The 13,619-nt window shown below is 36.5% G+C and overlaps 1 protein-coding gene across 1 annotated transcript; it reads left to right on the top strand.

Moving 5' to 3' along the window:
- Positions 1-7,786: 7,786 nt before the first annotated feature.
- Positions 7,787-12,094, top strand: SOSTDC1 (sclerostin domain containing 1). The gene is made up of 2 exons (XM_037513823.2): positions 7,787-8,184; positions 10,680-12,094. Exons 1-2 carry the CDS (start codon positions 7,980-7,982, stop codon positions 11,093-11,095), a joined length of 621 nt encoding a protein of 206 aa, XP_037369720.1. The 5' UTR covers positions 7,787-7,979; the 3' UTR covers positions 11,096-12,094.
- The last annotated feature ends 1,525 nt before the right edge of the window (positions 12,095-13,619 follow it).

Below are 13,619 nucleotides of genomic sequence, written 5' to 3'. Positions count from 1 at the left end.
TGTACCAGTAGAACCACATCCAAACTATTGGATACATTGCAGCCAGATTCAGTGTCCTGAAAAATAGTGTTGGTCTTGTTCTCCTATTTAAAACCTGTGAGGACCAAGGGAAATCACTTTGGAAAACTCTTTGGTATTATTGACTAAAATTGAACATATATAATTAACCATTTTACAACTAGTTATATCCAATAAAAAATTATGCCCATATGCATCAAAAGACAGGTACAGCAATGTTTATAGCAGCATTATTCATAAGAACCAAAAAATTGGAGTCAACCCAGTCTAGACTGGATATTTAAATTGTGGAGTATTCATGCAATGCAGTACTTCATAGTGATTTTAAAGGTCATGTTTTTTAAAATATCAGATTCTAAAACAGGCAAAACTCTTAACTTGTGTCAGAAAACCAGAGAGTGTTTTATTTTAGGGAGGAGGAAGGAAGAAGCTATCAGGAAAAGAAGGGAGCAGAACTTCTGGGTTCTAGAAATTTTCTATCACTTTACCTAGGTGCAAGCTACGGTGTTTTCACTTTGTGAAAATGAAAACAAACACACACATACACTCATCCTTCCATGGCTCTCCGTTGTTACCAGATAATGTCCAAATTTCTAAACCTACAAAGAGCATTGCAGTCTGTTGCAGTCTGCTCCTGTCTACCTTTCCAATCAATGTAGTCAAATTCATTTCCCACATTCCCTATCTCATTCCTTTTATCCCAGCTACACTGTTGCTGTGGGACCTACTTCAGAAGTGAATTTCTTCAATAAAAATGTTGAATTGAAACTAGAAATTTTTGCAACAAATATGTCTCCCAGAAAAGACTCTGGGGGTGTTGAGTCAAATCTGTTAAATCTTTTTTATTTTATACTTTACTGACAAACTAGAAAACTGCAAACTCCGAGCCCAAGTCTCTGAAGGTGATGATGCAAGGTCACAGCTGACCGAGGCTTGGTCATGAAGCCTGTGGGTACTAGGCTAAGGCACTCCTCAGAAAAGAGCAATTCACAAGAGCATGTTACCAAGGCGAGGATACTGACCTGGCTGTGAGATGCTCCTGGGGCTGGTGGATAACAGTCAAAACCGCAGTAATCAGGGCCTCCCCAGTGGCACAGAGGGTTGAGCGCAGCGCTGTGAAGCTGTCCGCAGCCTCTGCAGAGCTGGTTCGATTCCCGGCCAGCCAGGGAGATGTCCACATGGCAAGGTGGACCTCTCCTGCCTTGTCCGCTGCTCCCCTCACCAGTGTACTTCAGTCCTCTGCAGGTTCTGCTCCTTGCTCTGTCTCTGGTGAATTATCTCACCCTCCCACGCCTCTGGCCTGTACCCCAGCTCTTGTATAAATAAATAAAATCTAAAAAAAAAAAAAACCACAGTAATCAAAGTATTTTCAATCAGGATCAACACTAATATCTGAGAAATCAGATGACTGCCAAAATTTCTAGTGAGAGCTGATATCACTGTAAGGCAGCTATTTTTGTGATTCTAGGTGGTCATGTCTATGGAACCAAGAATTAGGCACTAGGGGACACTGAGCACATCTATTCCTTAGAGAGAAATAAATATAGAAGGAAATGGGTTTGGGTTTTGGTCAATTGGGCTGAACTTTCAGGCAGGCCTTCCATCTGATGGTACAAATTAGAAGAATCTAGAACAAAGACTTAGTTAAATAAACTAGGCAACTGTGATGGGGACTATAGAGGTAGCCCATAGTTAGGAGAGCAAATGTGTGTTCTAGAACAGTGAATATCAAACTTTCACATGCATAAGAAAAAGTTGGTGAGCTTGTTAAACACAGTTTCCTTGGTTCCACCCTAAGGGATTCTGATTCATGTCTGATGTCAGACTCAGAATGTGCACATTCAACAAGCTCTCAGATAAAACGTTGTTTTAGAACAACAATCAGACGTATAGAACAAAACTAATCCCAGCCCCCACCCACTACTGTGAACAGGATATTGCATATGCTGCCTGCCTTGGTCAGATTTAGCTTAGGGGCTTTGTGTGGGCTGAATGCTGAGAGTGAGGACATCAATTCCTACTACTCAAGGTAGTTTGTAGATGCTCCCTAGTTTATACAATCAGATAGAAGCTTTGTCCCCACTGTCCTAACCTGCATGTGAGGTTTTCCTTACCAGACAGTTTGCTGGGATTTTTTTTTTTAAGTTTACTGGAGAATTTGCCTAAACCAGTAGTTTATAACCAAGGGTAATTTTGTCCACTAGAGGACATTTGCCAATGTCTGCAGACAGTTTTGGTTTTAGCTGAGTGAGGGAGAGACTGTTCATTTAGTAGGTATAGTCCAGGGATATTGCTAAACATCATACAATGTACAGGACAACGCCACAATAAAGGATTATCTATTGATAGAGCAACATGACAAAAGTGCCGAGATTGAGCAGCTCTATCTAGAAATATATCCACTGGATTTGGAATTTCTACTTGGGATTTATGTCAGGCTACATGGGGCATTATGAGTAGTGTTATCTAAATTAATGTTACTTATTTTGAGCCAGGATATAGCAAAAGGAAAATTTATTTTGCAAATTAAACCAAAAATATTTCAACAAAAGAAAAATAAAAGGTAAATTATAAAGGTGGTGAGGGAGGTAGACAATCATACCAGAAGATCAGGTTAAGGTGAACTCTTCTAGTGGAATTCGACGCAGGAAATTTGTCTCATTTCCCTTTGTAATTTTGGGGTTATTTCATCTTTGAAAAATTCTGGGTTGAACATATCTTGATATGAAATGAATGAAAGATGTTAACCATCTTCTTTAATAATTTTTATGGATGAAGACTGTATGGCAGTTTTTATCCTAAACTAGTAACAGTCAGACACTTTTCCAGTTTTTAAGGCCTGTCTTATTACCTAAAATTCTCTGAAAATAGTTTAAATCCATGGAGGAGCAGATATAGTTCATCATTGCATTCAACCAATAAATTTTGTTTATATTTGTTCTTATTCTTCCCCATCAAAGGAAAAAAAATCTAATTTGTCATGCTAACTTTTAGCCAAATGACATTTACCCATTATTTCTTATCTTCAGGCTGAACTAATCTCCTTTTTCTTAACTTTTGTTCTCTACCTTAAATAGGGCAATTGCATTTATTTGAGAGTTCTCTAAACCTCATTTTTTAATTCAAAAATTTTAGTGAGAAACAGTATTCTTAGTCATTAAATCTTACTCAATGACTATTTTCCCCACATTTCTTCTTTGCCAAGTTTTACATTAAACACTTTAATATTTTTTTTCATTCCTCTGTGAGGCAGGTAAATTTGCTCATGCTTTACAGATGAAGAGTTGACTTTAAAGTTTCAGGAATTATGTCCAAGTTTATATAGATTGAAATGGTAGAAATAAGTTTCAAATTAAGATTTTCTGATTCATATGTCAGGAGTTATATGATAAACAAAAATATTTAGAGCATTAAAATTACTTTTTTTGTATATCTGACCAATACTCACAATTGTAATATCATTATTTGATTTTTATTTATTTATTTTTTAAAAGATTGATTGATTGATTGATTGATTGATTTATACATACATACATAGAAGCACTGGGTACAGTCAGAAGTGCGGGAGGGTGAGAGAATTCACCAGAGCCAGAGCAGGGAGCAGAGCAGGCAGAAGGACCGAAGTACACTGCTGAGGGGAGCAGCGGGCGGCAGGAGAGGTCTGCGCACCATGTGGGACCCTCCTCCAGTGGCCAGGGAGCAGCCCAGGATCGAACTGGCACTGCAGAGGCTGTGGGCAGCTTCGCAACCCAGCGCTCAACTGCTGTGCCACCGGGGAGGCCCAATTATTTGATTTTTAATAATGGCACCAGATGGCTGTTTCAGCTAAGGACTGGAAAAAAAAGCTTACCCAAAGAACAAAGGTCACTTTTTTTAATGGTTCCACATCTGATGATTTTATGGCCTAGTATTATTCATAGAATTAATGGCTTAATTACCATCTCTTCATTTCAAACACATATTTTTGGATTAATTATCTATGGCTATATAACAAATTATCCCAAAACTTAGTTAAAATAACATTTATTACCTCATAGTTTCTGTGGGTGCCAATGGTTCAGTCTCTTGTGAAGTTGCACTTAGGCTTTAAAGCTGGGCTGTAGTCTCATCTGGAGTATTGGCTGTAAGAGATTTGCTCCTATGTTCACTCATGTGGTTGCTGATAAAATTTAAGTTCTCATGTGTTGTTTGACTGAGACCCACAGTTCCTACTTGGTGAGATATATCAATTCCCCTATAAGAAAGCTTGTACCGTGGTAGTTGGCTTCCATCAAAGCAAATGAGAGAGCTAAAGCAGGCAAGTCAGATGGAAGTCATAGTCTTATGGAAACGTAATCATAGAAGTCACATCTCATCATTTTACTATATTATGTTCTTTGGAAGTTAGTCACTGAGTCTATCCCACAACCAAGGTGAGGGGATTACTTTGCGAATACTGTAAGGAGAGTGTTATTAAGGGCAATTTTAGCAATTGCCTACCACAAATATTAACTAATCCTTTTATATGTGAAAGGATAGTTTTTTTCTGTATTTCTGAGATAATTGATCCACTTGCTCAACAATATTCAAAACAAACAAAAAAAAATAGTTCTATCATGAAGCTTGTGAAGCCGTTAGGCAACTTGCTGCTCTGGGGCATAGAACTGGGTTGCTGAATCCAAATTTGAGGGGGTTGAGGGCAAGGGAAGTTTTCTTAGTCCTAGTGCATCGAAAGTGAGTTTTGATGGAAAAATAGGTATTAGCCAATGAAGAAGGAATTGAGGAACAGGGGAAAAAAGGACGTCCCAAGCAAGAGAAATGTATGCATACATAGGACTGGAGATGAGAAAAGACATACCTTGCTCAGGGGAATATATCCATAATCAATTGTGATATAAACATCTACACCTACCATCTTTTCAGATTATTACAGTTTGTGGTTCTTTTTTTTAAACACAAATCCTTGATTTTGCTAAGAATTTTTTGCTCTTTTTTTAAAAAAAGATTATGCATACAAGAACTGGGGTACAGGTCAGAGGTATGGGAGGTGAGAGGATTCACCAGAGACAGTGGGGAAAAGAACAGGCCGATTGACTGAAATACACTGCTGAGGGGAGCAGCGGGTGAGCCAGGAGAGGTCTGCTGCGCATGTAGCTCCCTACCCAGGGATCGAACTTGTGTTGCAGTGGCTGCAGATAGCTTTATAGATTGCATCTTAACCCCTTGCGCCACCAGGGAGGACTTGTGGTTCTTCATAATGAAGTAGTTTTTCAATGAGAATACTGTTAAATTTAAATTTATTATTTGTAGCCTATCAAAGCTGTTTTGTAATTTTGCCCTGCAATATATATTGTCCTTAGGAATTCTGTATTTTTCCTGTCCGCATGCACAAATTAAACTGCCTTCATTCTTAATTTTGCTTCTGCTCAGGTGAGTTCCTAAGGTTGAGCCTATAAAATACTTGGGTTAGAGCAGATTTTACTGTTATGAGTTAATTTGACTCATTTGATTAGCCAACCTAATAATTAAACTGAAAGTTAAAATATCTCCTCTTCCTGACACACATAAAAGAAATAATAATAGGAAATAAATTAGATTACATTGACCCTCTTAATTCCTTTAGGCATTGATGGTCAATATTAGCTTAGGTCATGTGATTAATATCAAATCACCTGATAAGCAAAATCATATTTTCTTTGTAGTTAGTATTTTAGAGGGATCTACTATTTAATTTCCAGGTGCATAGAATAAACTGAAACATTATTTTCTAGAAAGATTTTAGAATATATGAATACATACAATCTCAGAATAGGGACTTGATTATTATTAGGAAGTATGTACACAATAAATTGATTTTTGACTCTGGCTTTTATAATTTTGCTTATTAAAACTTTGAATATTAATATGAATAAATAAAATAGAATATATATTATATCTATATCTATAACTACATCTATACACACAGTCCCAATAGTCATCAACCCATTACCAATCTTACCCCACCCATACTCTCAAATACCCCTTTCCGTATGATTTTTTTGTTTTTTTTAAATATTTTTAGCTTTATTTTTATTTATTTAAAAGAAATGGGGTATAGGTCAGAGGTGCACGGTGTGAGAGGATTCACCAGAGTCAGAGTGGGGAGCAGAACTGGCAGATCTACTGGATAACACTGCTGAGGGGAGCAGCAGGTGGGTCAGAGAGGTCTGCTGCACCATGTGGGTCAGCTCCCTGCCTGGTAATGGTACTCGTGCTGCAATGGCTGGCAATAGTTTGATAGAGCTGACTTTAACCCCTGCACCACCAGGGAGGCCCTCGTGTTATTTTTGAAGTTTAATCCAGACATTATATCATTTCATCTAGGGATATTTTAGTCTATTTCTCTAAATAAAGAAACAGTTATTTGAAAAAACAAAACCACAGTACAAATCCCCCCCCAAATAAAGCCCCCAAATCCCTAGCATCATTAACTAATTAGCACTCTGTTCTTATTTTTGCTTTCTTTTTATAGTGAGATAGATAAATATATAGATAATCAGTGCTTTTTAATTGGCAGTGCTTTCAGCTCCCAGGAGATATTTGTCAATGTTAGGCAACATTTTTTTTTTTTTTTGGCTATAACTGGGGGTTACTACTGGCTTCCAGTGGGATCTAGAAATCAGGGATACTACTAAACACACAGAATAGCCTTCCCACCCCCATAATAAAATACCAAAGTGCCACTGTGAAAGAACTTAAACATTCACACACATACACATAAATAGAGATACATGAATAGCAGTTACAATGGGAAAAAGTTTATAAATAAGAGAGATACAAAATATTCATGCTCTAGAGATCATTTCAGTAACCACACAAAAGACAAAACAATTTATGATTGAAAAAGTGATGCAGAATATGTAATTATTCCAATCAAAATGTCGCATAAATCAGATGGAATTCCAGGATTTTTTTAAGGATAGAGATCAATGGCCTAATATCAAGTAATGGAACATCTGTTCCAGCCGTGGATAAAGAAGTTCAGAAAAGTACAATGTTTCTTACACAACAGAATCAAAGAAGTAATGAACAAAATATTTAGTAAATGCAGGGTAGAAACTATGCTCTGCAGCAAATGAAATACCTCGTAAAAATTATTTTCAATGTGCTAAATAGTGATCTGTCAGAAAAGACTTTCTTTTATGTAAAATGATGCAATGAATGTTAATGCTTGTGACATATTTTAAAGATGAAAATTGATATTAGTTACTTTAATGCAGACAGAGCTATGCTCATTATTCTCATCACAGAACCCCTGGCAATAATTTACCTAGCAGCTCAGCAGTTCAGGCAGATCAAAGTTGCATTATTTAAGTGTATCCAGGGGGCAGATTTTAGCTCCATGCCTTGTACTTTAAAGAAAGAAAATATTGGTTTGCTCCTTAAGAAACAAAGCATGTAACTAACTAGGGGTTTCCTGCAAATCCTACATTATTTAAACTTATGTGAACTCCTCTTATTATCTGGGAAGACCTCCTTCTTCCCACCTTAAATACTCTAAAATCTGACGAGAGTACAACAGTCAGAATGCAAATCAAATGAACAGCAGTGTATTTTCATTTAAATTAAACCCGAATGTGGACTAGATTCAGGAAATGAAGTGGCAGAGAGAGTGTGTAGTTGCTATAGAATGTGCCTGGCTGCTGCAGCTCAGAGACAACTGATGAAGTCCAACTCTGAAATTTCAGGCAATTTGTATACCAAGCTCCTCCTTTTCTGTAGTCTTCTCTTCCATTGGTAAAATTCTTTTGCAGGGTCATGTAGGGATCCCACCCCTTCTCTGTGTTTTCACTCTGCAGCTCTACACAACTTTACACCTGAATGAACGCCAAACCTCTGTGGATATATAAAGGGAACCTTGAGGAAGAATTTCACAGTTACAGTGCAGAAGCAGAGGGAAAGGAATTAACCAGCTCTCCAGCCAAGCAAATCCTCTATTCACCATGCTTCCTCCTGCCATTCATTTCTATCTCATTCCCCTTGCATGCATTCTAATGAAAAGCTGTTTGGCTTTTAAAAATGATGCCACAGAAATCCTTTATTCACATGTGGTTAAACCTGTTCCAGCACACCCCAGCAGCAACAGCACGATGAATCAAGCCAGAAATGGAGGCAGGCATTTCAGTAACACTGGACTGGATCGGAACAGTAAGTGTGCTTTACTTGTACGACTTTGTTTTTTCTCTTTTGGTAGCATTAGCTCACATTCCTGTAGAATTGTTTCGTTACTAACTAACCTGAACCATATATATTTTGCTAAACAATCTGGAAGTAATCTGCTGCATGTGTACATTGGCATTCTTCCCTGTAAAGTTAACATAACTGAAACAATGATTTGATAAGCAGGCACAGACTTAAGTTTTATCAAACATCTACAAAGAGAATGTTTTCAGGAGTTAAACAGTTGCTTCTTTAAAATCATAGAAAATGACAATTTTTTAAAAAAGTGTTGTCCTAGATAGTTTAAGTTCAAGATATGAATTTCTGGGAAAGTATTAAAGATAACTAGACAAATTATGTGTAGGAAATCACAAGGGGAAAAAAATATTCCTGGAGAAAAAAACATTGCTTATACAGATTTCTAAAATATATCTAGTGAAATTTTGGTGATCATCATGGTGAAAAAACAGGGATGTAGCTAAAATTGCTAGAGTTCGTATTGTTTTTGAAATAATTCTTTATTAACCAGATAAAAATTTAGGTAGTAATTGTATATTTCCATGAATGACTAGGGAAACTTCAGAGATTTAAAATAATAACACTAGAGGAATGTTTGTGTAGGGAGCACTTTTTTCCTTTTCTGTCTGATTGTGACACACTAATTGGCCACTCAGAGGGATACAAATTTCTTCTAACATTTGCTTCACTCCTTTCCTTTAGAACAGTTCACATGCTATAATCAGGTTCTAAGAGAGACAGAGAAAAGCAGTGCCCAGGAAATCTTACACAAATCTTTTGCCCCTCCTCCTAAACTCCACTCAACTAGGAAAAGTAGTTTTGACCTATGAAAAGTCAAAGCAAATATGACTATTGATGTCTTTCTAAGAAAATCAAGGGGTTTTAACTTTCGTGAAGATGGTTGCTTTTAAGCACGCAGGAAATATCTGATGACGATTAGATTACTGAGCAATGTGGTAGGTATTCATTGTCAATGAACTGTCACTGCAAAAATGCCGAATCTTGAATCTCCATACACACAGGAACAAAAAGCTAGACAAGTCAAAATCATCCGGCTGTTTCCAGGTGCATTCCTAAGGCAGCTGCAGGAAGGTGAGCTGGAATCAGAATCAGACAAGCAGAGCATACTCTGGCCAACCTGAGCTCCCTTTAGTTTAAATCTCACCCTCTACATCTGTACAGCGATGTATATGTGTAGGTATATACACATTTCCCACAACTAATGCATTCCTTTGGACTGTATTTCTTACCTCAGAAACAGTGGAACACAGAAATGAAAACTCCTAATTCAGTTTTAACTGCAAGTTAGCTTTCAGTAGTCTATGCAGACCATGTCAATGTCCCTCATAACTTTTATTTTTAAATTTTCATCACTCTATACTTTTGAACATTTTCCCCTAATTAACAAGCCTTAATTTCTGCTTAAGCTTGTTACAGGCAGTTCTCCTCAAGTTCAGATAACAAAGCAATGAAAGGGAAAACTCAAATATGTCAAGATTAATTTTTGCTTTAATTACACATGGCATGTAACAAGAAACAGCCAATTAGAGAACATACTTATTAAAGTCAAATAACAAGAATTTGCCACAAACAATATTCAGGAAACTAACAGTGTTGGATTATTATTATTTTTTTTTTGCAGTTATAAATCAGACATGTTAGGCATGTTTCTGCCATAAAATTCATGGAAATGTAGCCAAGTTGTTATGGCAACCATACGTTCCTGATTTAGGGGCTTTTATATTCTTTAAATTTTGAGTTGCAGTGATATTTTAGATTTCAAACATTTTAATATTTCTGCTTTTAAAAGATAGCTTGGGAATTTAAGTTTAAAATGTAGTTATTAAGTTTGATATGCAAAGTCTGATTATATATCAGACTTTGTACATATATGTGTGTGTGTATATATATATATATATATATATATATATATATATGATTCTCTGTAGCTCAATCCTATAATTGAAACAAAACATTACAGGGTACATATGCATTATACACAATATTAAATTCTTTCCACATATTCTCAATAGATTTTTTAGACCTAATTAAAAGCACTTGCAGACATTAACTAATGAACATTAAAGTACACTCTCTTTAGCTCACTAAAGAATGAATATTTTCAGATAAATGTAAGAGCTGCTTAACCCTTACTGGGAAGTGAGGCTAAGAAAATGGAATTTTCAAATACTACAGTAAGCAGTTACTTAACGTAATACGTGAAAAAAAAAACAGACTAGTTTTTTTTTTTTTTCCCAAAAAAAGTTATAGCCATGTAAACTGGCAATTTTCATGAAAATATCTCTGCAACTATCCAGTCAGATTTTTGCATTGTCAAAATAAAATATGTATTTACTTTCTATTGTCGATTTGTTGTCATTTGGATATTAATTTTGGTGATCACTGCAGATTACTTTTTAAAAAGCGTTTTGCCTCTGATGTACATTCTTTTCCCTGTTGTGCAGCTCGGGTTCAAGTGGGTTGTCGGGAACTGCGTTCCACCAAATACATCTCAGATGGCCAATGCACCAGCATCAGCCCCCTGAAGGAGCTGGTGTGTGCTGGTGAGTGCTTGCCCCTGCCGGTGCTCCCCAACTGGATCGGAGGAGGCTATGGAACAAAGTACTGGAGCAGGAGGAGCTCCCAGGAGTGGAGGTGTGTCAATGACAAAACTCGGACCCAGAGAATCCAGCTGCAGTGTCAAGATGGAAGCACGCGCACCTACAAGATCACGGTGGTCACTGCCTGCAAGTGCAAGAGGTACACTCGGCAGCACAATGAGTCCAGTCACAACTTTGAGAGCATGTCGCCTGCCAAGCCAGCCCAGCATCACAGAGAACGGAAAAGAGCCAGCAAATCCAGCAAGCACAGCATGAGTTAGAACTCAGACTCTCAGAACTGGACTCACTAGTAACCATCTGCTTTACAGATTTGATTGCTTGGAGGACTTAAGCCTGCCATTGCTATTTTCTCACTTGAAAATATATGCTTTCTGCTTTGATCAAACCCAGCAAGCTGTACTAAGTATCAGGACCTTCTTGGAAATAGTTTTCCTTTTCAATTTTTTCAAGATGTATACATATCCATGAGTGCAATTTGCATTTAAATTCCATGAATCCTGTAGCTTTATTTCCCTGTGGCTCTTAAAAGATTGGTGATACTATATACATCACTAAATCATGTTTCAAAAGAGAAAAAGGCTTCTCGGTTACCTGCCACTCCCCAGCCCACCCCCCAAACAAAACTTTTTCAAAAAGAATTTTTTTTTTAAGTTGTTGCCTTGAACAGTAAACACTTCAGTAAACACTTGTGAGGGTGGGAGGGTGGAAATCTTCATGGGGACAGTTTATCAGTCATAAGTAGTCTCCCTTTGAAAGAATGAAAGACCTCATGACATTTAACTTCAAAAAAAGTCCTGTAGTTTTTTTTACAGTCTCACCACATGAAATTATACCCTGCATGCTGACCCTCGCTTGGAATGGAATGCCAGAAATGCATGGCAGCAGCTAATAAGTAAAGCTGATTAACTATTTATTTGTCAATGTTATTATTTAATGAGCTTTCACATGTGATTTTTTTCAAAATGTTAATTTTTTATGTTTTGAAGCTTTTTCATGTATCTAAATATTTTCCCTTGTGAATTGTGGTTGATCTAGAAATATGAGAATACTTGTAGATATGTAAAATAAATATTTTAGTCTCCTTATTACATATATGTTTCACCATGAACTTTGCCAATAGTCTGGATCTTTTTAAATCAATGAGATGCTTTGTAAAGCTGAAGTATGTAATACTTTCTTGTTAAATCTGTGCAATCAGAAGGTGACTTGACCTTCAGTTCCATTGGTTTCTTTTAACAAAAATAAACACTGCAAAAAGTGGTTGTCTTTGCCTCTAACACATATAAAAAGGTACATATTTACAAAAATTACAGAATAAATATAACAGAGTAGTTGCTTTTTTTTTTTAATAAGGCACATTCAATTTTTGATAGCAATCTCTTTAGTAAGAGAGGAGAGAGAAAGGGAAACCATCTTTTCAGTAAATGGGAGTGGTGAAAGTTTGGATGGCAATCCAGCTTTGAGTGGTTTTGAGAATATCAGATTTATACACCTGTGGATGCCAAGTTGGTTGCACATTATTGTCACCTGGGGAAGATATTATAAGCCCCAGTGCCCAGACTGCCATCCCAGTTACATCAGAATTTCTGGAGTGGAACTCAAATATCAGCTGTTTTTAAAGTTTTCCAGGTGATTTCAAAGTGCAGCTAAGTTGGAAAAGGAAATTGTGAAGAAATAACTGACATGTTAAGAAGGAACTTGAATACAATTTCATGATCCCGGAGCCAAAAAAATAAAACAGGATAAAAACAAAATCTAATAGAAAACAAAAGCTAATTATCCAGTTTTCAATTCTGACATATTATGATAAGCAGCATTATCATATTCTTGAACCTGATTATAAAGTTAAATGATTGATGAGTCAATTCAATCAAATGGTTGATCCTATTACTCCAAAAGAAAATAAAAGGTGGCTTGGTTATGTAGTGAGAGAGTTTTCTTGGTTTTCCCTTTTTGGATCCTGAGCATGGAGGAGTCCTTAGAACTTTTTTTGGTAGTAGATTGTTCTTTTAGTAATTACATATGTAAGCATCATATGCATGTTATATACATGACACTAAACTAAAAAAAGATCCTTCCAGCCCTGTGAGAGGTTAGAGTCTCAACATATACAAAGACAAGAAAACATCTCTAGGTTTTATAATAATGCTACCGATTATATCATGAAATAATAATAGTCTTAATAACCAAGATCTTTTAAACCATTTCATATTATATCATCATATTACTACTTGGGAAATTCATAATAAGTATATCATAGGTGGAATATACCAAAACTTTATTGTTTGATGTGTCTATTTTACTTGTCTAGCCTCAATATGGGATATTTAACATAATATCGAAAGCTTAAGACACTGTAGTCATTTCTTCCTTTTCAAAAAGGTAGCACCTTCTGCAGAAGGTCTCAAAAATTAGTGTGTACTAAGCTCTCAGATGTAAAAAGGGCTTGCTCTAACAATGATTTTCCATAATAAAGAAGACATGTTGCTGTCTTTTACCAATAAAACAACGCAAAGGTCTTGATAATAATAAAATGTTAAAAATGACACATTTCAGTTTGATTTGGCAACTATTGCCAATAGTTGATAAGAAAAATGAAATCAACTATAAGAAGTTTTTAAAAAACACTTTTCTAGTCTCTGCTAAGTCAAAATTGGATCCTTTTCTCACAATGACATTCAAATTACTGATCGATTTCAGGCCATGTTACGTTGGTGATGCGTTTATTGCATGGTATTTAGGGCCTCCCCGGTGGCGCAGCGGTTGAGCGCTGGGTTGCGAAGC

This window comes from Talpa occidentalis, unplaced genomic scaffold (assembly GCF_014898055.3).
Source record: "Talpa occidentalis isolate TD23 unplaced genomic scaffold, MPIMG_talOcc4v2.1, whole genome shotgun sequence".
Classification (NCBI taxonomy): Eukaryota; Metazoa; Chordata; class Mammalia; order Eulipotyphla; family Talpidae; genus Talpa; species Talpa occidentalis.
The sequence above is the reverse complement of the archived record's forward strand: the minus strand, read 5'-3'. Positions and strand labels throughout refer to the sequence as shown.